Raw genomic sequence first — 14,141 nt, 5'->3', positions numbered from 1 at the left:
TGTATTAGTTCACATTCCCCCAAAGCCACAAATTCATAGTTTACGTCCTTGTGTTTAAATCCTTCAAGGCCTCCCACCTCTCTATCTCTAACCTCCTCCAACCCTACATCCACCCCCACCCCACTCCCCTAACTCTCCATTCCTCTGATCCTGGCCCTGTTCATGCCCACTCACCCTACTTTGTGCCACCCTGGACAGATATACCTTCAATCACAAGACCATAAGAAATAGGAGCTGGATTAGACCACTTGGACTTTCAAGCCTGCTCTGCCATTCAACAAGATCATGGCTGATCATCTACCACAGCTACACACTCCTGCACTGTCCACAGATCCCTTAGTACCCAAAAATCTATCAACCTCTTGGCCAGAATCTACTGTTCGGGTGTAGGGGCGGGCCCTGCTCGCTGATGTGTAAAATGACGCGCAGTGATGTCGGGCGTGCGTCCCGATGTCACCGCGTGTCATTCAGATCTTCAGTTCGGCAGGCGTGCGCCAGAGTCAGCTGCATGCCCACCGAACTGTTAAAGGCCTATTAAGGCCATTTAAAAACTAATTAAAGTAATTAACTGAGCTGCCCATCCAACCTTAAGGTTGGCAGGCAGATGAAGAGCCCATGCAGCCTTCGTATTTATCATGTAACCTTATCCACAGAGCAGGATGAGGTTTCATGAAGTGTTTACAAATTGAATAAAACTTTTTATTACAGTTCATTGACACGTCCCAGCTCACATGAGGGGACATGTCTTAAAACATTTTCTTTTCTTTATTAAAATTTTCGACAAACTGAGCTCTGTGCCTCGGGGAGATTTCTGCAGTCTTTGTCGTGCATGCACGATAGGGCGCGGGTCCTGACTCTCGCTCTTCCCCCCACCCGCACAGGGAGCACACAGCACTTCCGTGTGCACGTCACGTTGGGAGGGCCTTAATTGACTTGCCCAGGTAAATTGGCGGTGCGCAGCCAATTGCAGTCACGATCGGCTGCGCTCCCACCCCCGCCCGCTCCTGTTCAGCCCCCCCAGACGGGGAGAAAATTCTCCCCCTTGATTTGCCATCCTTACCCGGTCAGCCCTCACCGACATGGTTAACTCTTCAGCTGCCCACTTGGGCTGATTAAGCAAGCCAATCAGTTGTATCAAACTTCATATCACTGGGGTTTTATTTTGCATGTTCTTTAGCCACTAATACTTTCCTTCATGTCTAAATATACCCTGTTCAATTACAAAGAATCAATCTCAGTACAGTAATAACTTGTACTTTCTTTCATGTCCAGATACATCCTGTGCTGCTCCTTTTCAGTAATATTCATGCGTTATCCTTGTACTGCACTTTATGTTTTGCAGGCTTTTTTAGATCTCTTGCCATCTCTTGCAATTACTTGGCAAGATGTTACACTTTCAGTGACTTGATATGTCTTTCATGTGTTTGAGGGTCATCCTCCTGCAATTCCCTGATACTGAGTTTTTAGGCATACGCAGGTCATTGAAACTAAATTGGTCTTTTCTGTGTAGCTGCCATTATCTTCAAAAATGTTGTAACCCAAAGCTAAAGAAAAAGAAAGACTTGCATTTCTATAGCGCCCTTCAGGACCTCAGGACATCCGAGGGAGCTTTGCAGTAAATTAAATACTTTTTTAAAGCGTAGTCACTGTGATAATATAGGAAAAATGGCAGCCAATTTACACACAGCAAGATCCCACAAACAGAAGTGTGATAATGTGCAGATAATCTGTTTTCTTGTGATGTTGATTGAGGGGTAAATACTGACCAGGACTCCCCTGCTCATCTTCAAAATAGTGGCCGTGGGATCTTTTACATTCACCTGAGAGGGCAGATGGGGCCTCAGTTCAATGTCTCACCCAGAAGACAGCACCTCTGACAGTGCTGTACTCTCTCAGTACCGCACTGGAGTGTCAGCCTGCATTTTTGTGCTCAAGTCTCTAGAGTGGGACATAAATTCACAACCTTCTGACTCAGATGATTAACAAATGTTCCAGCACTTATGCCAGCTGTTTCCATAGCTTGTCAGGTAAAGTGTTAAAGGATCTGTAGTGCTAGAGTGTATTGTGAAGAAGTACAAATTGTGTTCATGCGATTTTATTAACAAGCCTTAAATTACAGTGAAAAATGGGCAATTACCCCGACTTTTTGGAAAAGTCACACATATGGCCCCTGGAATCCTGTAATCCCTCCCTTCAACAATCCCAGCAGTTCTTTTGGTACAGTATCAAATGCCCAGCTCAGGTAGAGATCTAGCCATGCAATGAAATTCCAGGTGAAAATGTCAGCGTAGGCCAATGATTTGGACTCAGATTTGAATTTTTGACTATCATTTTATTGAAATTTAATATGGGTGTGTTTCATAACTGGTACAGCTGCTGCTCCAATCCCTCCGGTGTATTAAACACCCAAATATGATTAGTTTAGATTTTTTCACAGGCCAGTCGTTAAAAATTATTTTTCTGATATCCAGTCAGGGTTTTAAGTAACATGAACTCCACTCATCCTAGCCAAATTACCACTGTCTGCAAATTCACCGTCCGCAACTGCTCATAATGAGACACTGATTGACACCAATTAAGCTGCCTCATGCAGGGCAGACATAAGGATGGCTAGAATGGGAAAGGGAAATTAGCTGCTGTGGTTGAATGGCGAAGGCATAGCAGCCTCGTTCATAAAGATTGCATTCAGGCAGGAATATAGCTTTTGCTATTTTTGTTGAAAATCACAGAATTTTTCTGCCGGCGAGCCTGCAAATGACCTTTTGGAGAGACACTGGGAAAATCTGTCCGCTGGCTGATTTCTAGAGGTTCTGTGATAAGTGGCCTTTGTTGTGGTAGTCTGTCAGCACCTTCATCTTGCACTCGAGCTTTGTGCGGCTGACCTCGGAACAGCTCAGACTGATGCTAAGGGGTGATTTGAATGAGATCCCTAGGCCTTTAAAAGGAATTGCTAGGTTAGATAGAGAGAAACATATTTCCCCACAGGTGGAAGAGTCTTTGGCAAGGGGACGCAACCCGAAAACCAGAACCAAACCATTCAGCAGAGGTGTCAAGAGGCACATCTTCTATGCAAAGGTGTGGAACCCTGTCCTACAAAAAGCCGTGGATGCTGGCTCGAGTACTCAAGAAATCTGAGACTAATGGATTGTTGCTAGCCCAAGGGCATTAAGCGATATGGAGCCATGGTGGGTGGGTGGAGTTAGGGTATAGCTCTGCTTGGATCTCACTGAGAGGCGGTACAGGTTCAAGGGGCCGAATGACCTCCTCCTGTTCCTATGTTTAGGGGCTGACTTGACAAATGTATATCGCGAATGACGAGTCTCACCCATCAACCAGCCTATCAGGAAGACACAGGGGTCTGCAGAAAATTAAGGTCCACGAGATCATCCCAGTCACAAGCGGTGCATTTTTAACACAGACCTATAGTGCAGAAAATATTAAATGTATTTGTGTCCTAAACACTCCTCATTTTGATAACCGTGCAACTTACAGATTATTTAAGAAGAATTTATTTGTGTTGCTTATGGGAAAAAATTCCAGCAGTCATTAGAAATCAACACACAGCAGAAATCTTAAATTTGTTACTCCACAGTGATAGCAAATCTACATTTATATAGTGCCTTTAACATAATAAAATATCCCAAGGTGCTTCACAGGAGCATCACAGGAACAAAGTCTGACACTAAAAGCTACATAAAGTGATATTAGGCCAAATGACCAGAAGCTTGGTCAAAGATGTAGGTTTTAAGGAGTGTCTTAAAGGAGAAAATGGAGGTGGCGAGGCAGAGAGGCATGGGGAGGGAATTCCAGAGCTTTGGGGCTAGGAAACAGTAGGCACGGCCAGCAATGATGGTGTGACTAATATCAGGGATGCTCAAGAAGCCAGAATTAGAGGAGTGCAGATATCTCGGAGGGTGCTGGAGCTGGAGGAGATCATAGAGATAGGGAGAGGTGAAGGCATGGAGAGGCTTGAAAAGAAGGATGAGAATTTTAAAATCAAAAAGTTCCTTAAACAGGAACCAAGGTAGGTTAACAGGCACGGGGATGATAGGAATATGGGACTTGGTGCACATTAAGTCAGGGACAGTAGAGATTTAAGGTACCTCACGTTTCACTGTCATCATCTACAATCCTGCTGCCTTGTGCTATTTTTCATCTGTCCTACCTTCTATATATCTTCATTTTGAAATCAGCAGTGACCACATGCACAGTATTATAAAGAAACAGTTTGTTACTGAGTTGGCCTTGTTTCATCAGCCTGACATGTCCGCTTTGTTTGTCTCTGTATTTCTGGCTGTATCGTTTGATCACACTTGCCAAGAATACAAAGATGGTTTCTTTTCCCCCGCATAATTTCCTCTGTAAATCTGGCAGTTTCTTTTCCATTGAGTTTGTCCATTTAATTCTTTTCGTACATTCCATATAGAAGATACAGTAATTGAGCTTAATGCAAAGCAGAACCATCAGGCTTCTACATTACACATATTTAATGTCAAGCTGTGGATTTACCATGACTGCTCATCATAGTAATGTTGAGGACCACGTGCATAACATTGTTCTTTACTCCATTTATGTCTACTCCCACTTTCCCATTCCACATGCCCACCAAAAAGAGAGGTAGTGTTTACCAGCAATGGGCCAGCTGAGCTTTGCTACAGGCACCACCTCCCAAAGATTTTACTGAAAGTGAGTTTAAGTTGAGGTGGAACTTGTACTGCGAAGCCCATAACATCTGTATAAACTCCCCTGTTTACAACCCAATTTGTAAGTTTAAAATACCCCTTTCACTTTCAGATTCTTTGCATTGTGTGTTCACAGTGCTATATTTGTTTCTGTTGACCGGACCAGTATTCCTGTGGTGTTTATGTTCAGGAAGTGTATTTTAGGATACGTGAACCCCTTGTCAACAGTTAACCTTCTATTCAGAGTCAGTCTTGCTCAGTAAATCTTTGCACGTTAATTTTGCCCAGTTTGGGAATAAAAGTGTCTGCACATTCAAGTGCCCCAAGGCCAGCCTAATTGTTTTATGGAAAATTGCACAAATAAAATCACACAAGCGATCTCAAACAATTTGGTTTTTACATCGTCAAATGGTTATGATTTTTATCTCAATATCTTGGGCATTTGGAGAATCTTTCTTAGCTGTTTTAACATCTGCTTTATATGATTACAGTGATTGTTTACATAATGGTGGTGAGAATGTTCCAGCTCTACCCTTTATATGTTGGAGGTTACATTGGACTCTTGACACTGTTAATGTTAACACTTCTATTTAAAGCAACAATACATTTACAATGTTTACCTCAGACAGCTTGCCTCCAATTGCTGAATATGCCAGTTATGCTCATATGTTGAACTCTACCTTCATCAATCCAGATTACAGTTTAATGTTATCTGTGACAGTCAATCCAACATCAGATCCTTATTGTAATGAGATCTCCATCTCTGTAATTTCCTCCAGCCCCAGAAACCTCTGAGATATCTGTGTTTGTCTAATTCTAACCTCCTGAGCATCCCCAGCTTTGACCACACCACAATTGGTGGCTATAGCTTCAGTTGTCTAGGCCCTGAGCTCCCTCCCCATGCCTCTCTACCTCACTTTCCTCCTTTAAGACACTCCTTAAATCTGCCTCTTTGACTAAGCTTTTGGTCATCTGACATAATATCTCCTTATGTGGATCAATGTCATACTTTGCTTTATCATGCTCCTGTGAAGCATCTTGGAATGTTTCATTATGTTAAAGTTGCTACATAACTATAAGTTGTAGTTGTAGCTGTTGAGAAGCCATGTTTGCAGAGTGAAATTACACAGTAAGCCTATAGAGCTGGCACACTCACCAGGACTGCATGCGGTAGGTTCGCAAGGTAATCAAATCATGATGCAGTCACAGTGCTAGCTGCAGTCAGACAGTGAGAGGCCAGCAAGCAGTGACTTTGTCCCACACAGAGAGCAATATAGCACTCTAGGCAAACTGCTCAATACAACTGACATAACGATCAATGCAAACGGTGGGATAAGCTCAGGCTTCATGCGGCTGGGATGCAAAAATCTTCATCTGAGCATTATAGAATAGAAATGATCTTCACCACGTTTCCATTTGGAGCATATGAGCTTGTACCAAATGCCTCTCTCCACTTTTTTTTAACAGCAACATATTTATATTGCACCTTTAATGTAATGCAATGTCCCAGTCGTTTCACAGGAGCATTATAAAACATAATGTGACACTGAGCCACGTAAGGAGATATTAGGTCAGATGTCTAAAAGCTTAGCCAAAGAGGCAGCTTTTAAAGAGTGTCTTAAGGGAGGAAAGTGAGATAGAGAGGCGGAGAGGTTTAGAGGATAAACCAGAGCTTAGGACAAAGGCAACTAAAGGCACGTCCACCAACGGTGGGGCAATTAAAATCGGGGATGCTCGAGAGGGCAAAATTAGAGAAGGGGTCGGAGGGTTGTGGAGCTGGAGGAGATTACAGAGATAGGGAGGATCGAGGCCATTGAGGGATTTGAAAACAATGAGAATTTTAAAATCAAGGCATTGCTTGACTGGGAGCTAATGTAAGTCAGCAGCGCAGGGGTGACAGGGGAATGGTACAAGTTAATACACAGACAGTGGAGTTTGGATGACCTCAAGTTTACTGTAAGAGACCAGCCAGGAGTGCATTGGAATTATTAAGTCTTAAGGGGTAGTCAGGCACGAATGAGGCTTTCAGCAGTGGATGAGCTTGTATGAACACAGATATTGGACCATTTTAAATAAATCTGGAACTTGTTTCTTCCAATTAACAGCTCTTGTTCCTATACTTACAGACATATTTTTGACCCCAGCTGTCTAATTGCTCATGTGATGTATACTCGCATTGCAATGTATTTGTTTCTTAGGTGAATTGTGATTAGTGCAGTTAGATTGTATCCAGCTTTCTTGAGTGATGATGAGTAAAGATTCTGATGGTGCTGATTTGTAAAATACAGGATGCTCATCATCTCCATGGGAGAGCTACAGTCAGATTAATCTAGTTAACTCTTTCCCTTCACCAGTAACATGGTCTAAAGACTCTGTCTGAGTGAGTGGAGTTGGGAAGTATTTTGAATCCTGTCTTTCCAACACCAGCACCTGTCTCTCATGCAATTACGTTTATTTAAGGAGAAAGATCAAACACTGCAACAAGCTTTCATTAAGTGTAAGTTATGTCTAATTACTGCAGTTCTGCTATCGTTATCTACTCTGTGATTAATATGGGAAGTGTTCGTGTTGATTATTTTATAATTTAGCTCGGGGCAGTCAATAAAATTACTGCTGGCATCAGAGCGTGTAGACACTTCAGGCTGGACATTTAGATCCCACCAGCTGTGGGAACGGTGGAGGGCGAATGCGGAATTCGACACCGCCAGCATTCTGCCACCCACTGCCACCCTGCCCTCCACCCCCCCAGTCCTGAGGCAGGAGGAACAGCAGCAGGGCTACTTGCCCACAAGTGACAGGTTGACAAGTAACCCAACTGAAGGCCTATTAGAGCCTGTTAATGGAGAATTGTCCAGTTGTTCTCCACAATTTCCCAGAGGTGGCAGGCGTGCAATTTTGCTGCCTGGAGGCAGCCTCCCCCTGGCAGACAGGGGAGCCGGGCAACACCTCCTGCATGCCTGGCTGCAGCAGCTGCAAGCTGCCCCACAAAGGGGTATTCCGACCCCCCCCCCACACAACAACAACGCTGCTCCACAGTGATGGCACAGCTAGAAAGGTCAATTCTAGTTTAAAGCTTTTAAGAGAGAGTGCCTCCATTTTGTAGCCTCCTGTCTCTCTCACTTACCTCCCATGGCATCCTGCTGTTTCTCCCAAGCTGGGAGGCTCTGATTGGCCCTCCAACTTCGAGAGCCCACCCAGAATCTTAATTGGATGGTGAGCCTGCCCTCTGGCCGCTCTGAGGAAAATCACAATGAGTGACTGTTTCCCACACAGTGCGGGTGTCTGACCCCAATTTGAGCCTGATGGCGACTTCCACAGGGAAATCTCAAGAAAGTGAGAAATAGGAGGAAGAGTAGACCACGTGGGTCCTCAAACCCGCTCTGAAATTCAATATGGTCATGGCTGATCTTGGACTTCAACTCCATTTTCCTGTCCGCTCCCTATTTCCCTTCATTTCCTGAGAGACCAAAAACCTGTCTATCCCAGCCTTAAATGTATTCAGCAATGGAGCCGAGAATGCTTCTCTGGGACAGAGAATTCCAGAGATTCAGCCATTTGGTACTGAAATGTGACCTTAATATCTAACAGTTTGACGTTGGTTAGATATTGTTTGTAGCCACTTGGTAAACGTTTTTATTGCCAAATGTCACTTTGCAGTAACCATTAGCTTTCAAGAATTTCCCTATCAACTACTCAAACCCAAAATCATTCAGTCAATTAATGCAGTATACAAGTAGGCAACAGTTTTGGTTTTCAATCTCTATCTATTTAACCATTATACACCATTATCAAGTAGCACATTGTTTGGTTCTGGAGTTTAATGGATTGCCCTTCCCAGAAGCAGGGACTGAAAATCAGCAGCAACCCAGGACAGAGTTCCAGGAGAAATCAAGTTTAATGGAAGTGAAAGTCTGGAATTTCCTCTGCACATTAACCATCTCATCAAATTTTAACTGCTGGATCTTGGCCCTGCGTTCTGCACTGTGTTTTTTTTTAAACAAACTAGAACCTTTAAAGACAAGTAGAATACACCATCTTAAAAACTGCGGCACATTCAAGAGAAAAAAATCAACCATCCTGCCCTTGCAAAACCCTAAACAAAATGCCTGTTGTTAGATGTGATTCTGCAATTAGGCAGCACTTGCTGAACAACCCTGAGTGCTAATAGTTACACCAACTACCAATTTAACATAATCAGTCAAGCCTGTAATGTGGTTCATTTACCCTTTCTATACACAACATACATCCATAAGGATTAATCCTCTCCCTGCAAACAAATGGAACAAACTCAAGCTTTGCACCTTTTTGAAATTACCTGGGAGTTTGGGGAGCCTATAGTTTCCCGTTGCTTTCTCCATGGTAAGGCCTCAGCCAATCAGAGCCCACTTGCCAACCAATCAAGCACCCCTTTTTTCCTGTAGTATAAATTGTTGTAATCATTTGAAAATCTTGCGTTTGCCCTGCTGAGTGCAAGACAAAAAGCTGTAGCAACATATCTCTCTTTTCAGTAATATTCAAGAAATAAAACTGTGCCTTTCATTCTATGTAACAAAAACAATACAAAACATATGCTGGAAGCCAGGAGACACAGGAACTGTAGATGACCCTGTGGTTGTTTAATGGAAGTATGTGCAATTGTTTGAACTTTCTGTGCACTGAATGTAAAATATGCATTTTCTTTTGTCTATGCAATTATCAAAAATACTTTTTTGTAATTTACACTCCCTGACTATTAGTACATATACTTTATAAACTAAAGAAATGTTTTCAATCACAGAGTCCTCATTCACACTCTTTTTTCAGGAAGTGTATTTCTTGTTGTACAATGCTCTAATTTTGATGCAAGTCTTCACTGATGTCTTTAGAAGGATTAATCATTCAGACAGGCCACAGAATGAAAAATCTGTTATCCAGAGAGCCAATAACTTCCACTAATACCAGAAAATTCAATGAGTGCAGGGTTTGTGGGGGGCAGGGGGTGGCAAAGTAAAAAGGGAGGATGTGAGAGAACAAAAACAGCAACAAAAAAAAAATTAGCAAGTGAATAAGCTAGAAAATTATAGAAATAGGGATACAGGCAGGAAGAATCCCAGTGCAGCACCAGCTCTGCGCTGATGCTAGAAGTTGGGAGAAGTGCGAGAGAGACACCTGCTGTTCAAATCATCTGCTCTGTCTTTCAGGGTGCAAGAGGTTCTGATGGTCCTACAGGGGAGCCGGGTTCATCAGGTATCAAGGTATGTAATCGGGAGTCGGGTAGAGAAGATGGGAGCCAGGACTAAAGGCAATGTTCCTTTATTTTGGAACTGTGAAAAATTGTTCACTTAGTAATTTAACTTCAAAGTAGAGTTAATAAAAAAGTCAAATATTTGTTTGATTTGTTTTTTCTATTTACGCATTAGCTTCAAAAGTAAGTTTCCAAGAATGTTTTCAGTACCTGAGTTAGATTACATGCAGCCATTCCCAAACTAATTTCCAGGTACAGGGGACCTGCTCTTAAAATTGAGTGGTAAATGAAAGTGATGAAGCAAGGCTGTTTATTGAATTACTTTGTGAGCCGTATTGTTTCTGCGAAAAGATTTCATATGCTACGAGCAGTATTTCAGTTTCGACTTTCTTTAGTGTTTTTGAAGTAACTGATAAAATTTATTGAAATTAATGTTTAATTTCCATGTTGCAATATGTTACATACATGTTTATGGAAATAATCCGCAACCAATCATTTATTCACACATGAATGTTGGTAGCACTTCTAATGAGGATTAACCTAAATAAAGAGATTTTCTATTTAGTCCAATGGTTCCCAACTTAGGGTTAGCGGATAAATAGGCCACTCGCTCCAAAGTCACTGAGCTAATTATGCTCTGATTGCCTGAAATAATCATTTTAAATTTTTAAAACTTAGTTTCTTTTTCCAACAGGGATCTCTAGGGGAACCAGGTCGGACTGGACCAGCTGGACAGAGGGTATGTAAAACCAAAGATTCGGTCCAATGTTATATTTTTTATTTAATATTTAAAAGATGTAAATTATTTTCTGGCAAGCACTTTAACATATGAGTCACATTTCCGACACCCTAATCATTAAACCCTTCCATTTATTTACAGGGTAAAAGAGGGGAACCAGGAGGCACAGGAGCATCAGGATTTCCAGTAAGTCATATGGTCATTATGGCACAGGAGGCCACTTAGCCCATCGAGTCAATGCCTGAATGTTTTGAAATGTTGGAATGCTTTTGAATAACATGTTTAGAAGCAAATTAATTTCAGTAACAAAACTTCCCTAAGATTTAACTGTCCTCAGCAAACACACTGAAACATACATCAAAAGTTCTTCCTTTAACAAAACAAAACCACAGAGTAAGCTGTCAGGAGAATAATTACATGACTAATAACCACTTGGTAGTACAGAACTTGAGTATTGCTGAAAAAAGAGACGTGCTGTTGAAGCTTTTCACGTTGCACTCATCAGGACAGACACAAGTATGTTAAGTTACGAAGGGACAACAATTTATACTGCATAGGAAAAGGGATGCCGATTGGTTGGCAAGTTGGCTGTGATTGGTTGAGATGTTGCCATAGCAAATGCACCAGGGAGCTATAGTCTCCCATGCTTTTGTTTATTCAAGAAAGAAACCATGTCTAGACATAATCGCTTTGCCCTTAGAGGACAGGTCCCTGCATATGAATACATGTAGCTTCTAGCAAGTGTAAGTGAGCTACATTGTGAGCCCGACTGATAATCTCATTGCACGTGTTTCCCAGGTAAAAAACAGATGCGGCAGGCTCCAATATGGCATATGTACATTCTTTTCAGACCATACGTCTGCTACTTGTCATAGAGATTAGAGTACTTTAGTGACTTTAGGCCCACTGCAGATGCAAATCAGAGGTTAAACACCTGTTTAAGGTCCCTTTGCCAAATTGGATTGCACTGCCCATGTTTCATTCACCTTTCTCCAGGCCACAGCCAGAAAACCAGAGGTTCCTTAAAGAGACCACTGCAGGCTGCCACCAATTGGGGAAGAGTTTTATATTTACCTGAATGTGGAACCAAAAGGAGTAAAATGCTCCTCAAGTGCCATCCTTGGTTCAGAGTAGCAATCTTGTCAAAAGGTTGTGGGCTCAAGTCCCATTACAGAGAGTTGAGCACATATACTAGGCTAACGTTCCACTGCAGTAGTGAGGGAGTACTGCATTGTTGGAGGTGGTGTCTCTAAAAAGATACCATGGCGCTATTTTGAAGCTCCTCCACATCCTGGTCATGGCAGTTGGTGGAATTCAATGAATAAATCTGGAATATAAAGCTAGTCTCAGTAATAGTGACCATGACAATTATCATCAATTGTCATAAAAACCCACCTGGTTCACTAATGTCCTTTAGGGAAGGAAATCTGCTGGCTTTACCTGGTCTAGCCTACATGGAATTCCAGATCCACAGCAATGTTGTTGGCTCTTAAATGCCCTCTGAGCACTTAGCAAGCCACTCAGTTCAAGGGAAATTAGGGTTGGCCAACAAATGCTGGCCTTGCCAGTGATGCCCACATCTCAGGAAAGAAGTTAAAATTGTATTGCTCAGCCAACATCAATAAAACAGATTATCTGGTCGTTATTACTTTACAGATTGTGGGGGCTTGCTGTGCACAAAGTGGTTGCTACATTTTCTACATTGCAACAATGATTGCACTTCAAAAAGAAGCACTTCATTTGGCTGTAAATTGCTTGGTATGCACTGAGGTTGTGCAAATGCAAGTACTTTCTTATTTCTTGGTTCCATATGGAGACAGTGATCTGCCTGCATTCCCTCCTCTCATGATTATCCAGAGCTGGGGACCCAGCTGGCCTATCTCACTGTCCCTCTCGACTGCCAAGCTGTCTCTGGGACTGCGGCTGCTGACCACAACTCTCTGGCAACAAACAAACGAGTCCGGCAGATCAACTTGGCCTGATTTTGTTGCTGGCCTGGTTAGGCGCATGGGGCACTCGCTGCATCTCAAATTTAAATTCTCCGGCTGCATCGATGGAACCTGAGCTGATGTCTCTGGGTCATTAGTCCAGGCCTCTGACTTACTGGTCCAGGAGCTTAGCCGCGATGCTGCCATACACCAGAGCAGATTTTTCTGGCATAGCAATCAAGAACAAAATCTATGGCTCACGATCTGCCAATTGGGCTGAAATCAGTAAGTTCGGAACAGACCATTGATTGAGCTTGGGATTTTTGTGGCTTAATAGTGCCATGTCAGGTGGTGGCTTTGGGCTGATCCAATTTCTAGGCCTTAATTTAATCCACACCATTTTTTTTATATTTGTTCATGGCATGTGGGTGTTGCTGGCTAGGCCAGCATTTATTGCCCGTCCTGAATTGCCCTTGAGAAGGTGGTGGTGAGCTGCCTTCTTGAACCGCTGCAGTCCATGTGGTGTAGGTACAGCCCCAGTGCTGTTAGGGAGGAAGCTCTAGGATTTTGACCCAGCGACAGTGAAGGAATGGCGACATATTTCCAAATCAGGATGGGTGAATGACTTGGAGGGAAATTTGCAGGTGGTGGTTTTCCCACTATCTGCTGTCCTTGTCCATCTGGATGGCAGTGGTTTTGGGTTTGGAAGGTGCTGTCTAAGGAGCCTTGGCAAGTACTTGCAGTGCATCTTGTAGATGGTACACACTGCTGCTACTGTGTCGGTGGTGGAGGGAGTGAATGTTTGCAGATGTGGTGCCAATCAAGCGGGCTGCTTTGTCCTGGATGGTGTCAAGCCTCTTGAGTGTTGTGGGAGCTGCACTCATCCAGGCAAGTGGAAAATATTCCATCACACTCCTGACTTGTGCCTTGTAGATGGTGGACAGGCTTTGGAGAGTCAGGAGGTGAGTCATTTGTTGCAGAGTTCCTAGTCTCTAACCTGCTGTTGTAGCCACAGCATTCATATGGCTGGACCAATTCAGTTTGTGGTCAATGGTAATCCCAGGATGTTGATAATGGGGGATTCAGTGATGGTAATGCCATTGAACATCAAGTGTCTTGGCTGGCACTTGCGTGACACGAATGTTACTTGCCATTTGTCAGCCCAAGCCTGGATATTGTCCAGGTCTTGCTGCATTTGGATATGGACTGCTTCAGTATCTGAGGAGTCACGAATGGTGCTGAATATTATGCAAACATTTCTCTTTGCTGCTGTTTAGTGTGTGTAACTGTGCATAGATGTGACCCTTACTGAAGAATATATCTTTGGAATTTCATCCACTGAGGCAAAAATTCTTGATTAAATACAAATGGCCAATTAGAAGCAAATTAAAACTTCAGCATGATATATGGGCCTCCAGCTGGAACTGGGAAGTGCAAACATTGAGAGATTGCTTTCCTGGAAGCCATAAAACACAAGCCGTCCCCCTGCTATCCACCAACCCCCACCCCCATCCCCACCTACTCCTCAAACACCAGTATACCTTCTAGGGAGAGAGGCAAATGATCAG

The 14,141-nt window shown here is 43.0% G+C and overlaps 1 protein-coding gene across 2 annotated transcripts in view; it reads left to right on the top strand.

The window, feature by feature from the left end:
• Nucleotides 1-14,141, top strand: part of col27a1b (collagen, type XXVII, alpha 1b) — a 598,999-nt gene that overhangs the window by 418,730 nt on the left and 166,128 nt on the right. For both annotated transcript variants that reach the window (XM_041193458.1, XM_041193459.1), the window contains exons 29-31: nt 9,863-9,916; nt 10,601-10,645; nt 10,787-10,831. In XM_041193458.1, the coding sequence (XP_041049392.1) occupies nt 9,863-9,916; nt 10,601-10,645; nt 10,787-10,831 (144 nt within the window). The remainder of the gene's footprint in view (nt 1-9,862; nt 9,917-10,600; nt 10,646-10,786; nt 10,832-14,141) is intronic.

This window comes from Carcharodon carcharias, chromosome 8 (genome assembly GCF_017639515.1).
Source record: "Carcharodon carcharias isolate sCarCar2 chromosome 8, sCarCar2.pri, whole genome shotgun sequence".
In the NCBI taxonomy this organism is placed as follows: domain Eukaryota; kingdom Metazoa; phylum Chordata; class Chondrichthyes; order Lamniformes; family Lamnidae; genus Carcharodon; species Carcharodon carcharias.
Note: the sequence above shows the minus strand (reverse complement) of the source record. Positions and strands in the feature narration are given on the sequence as shown.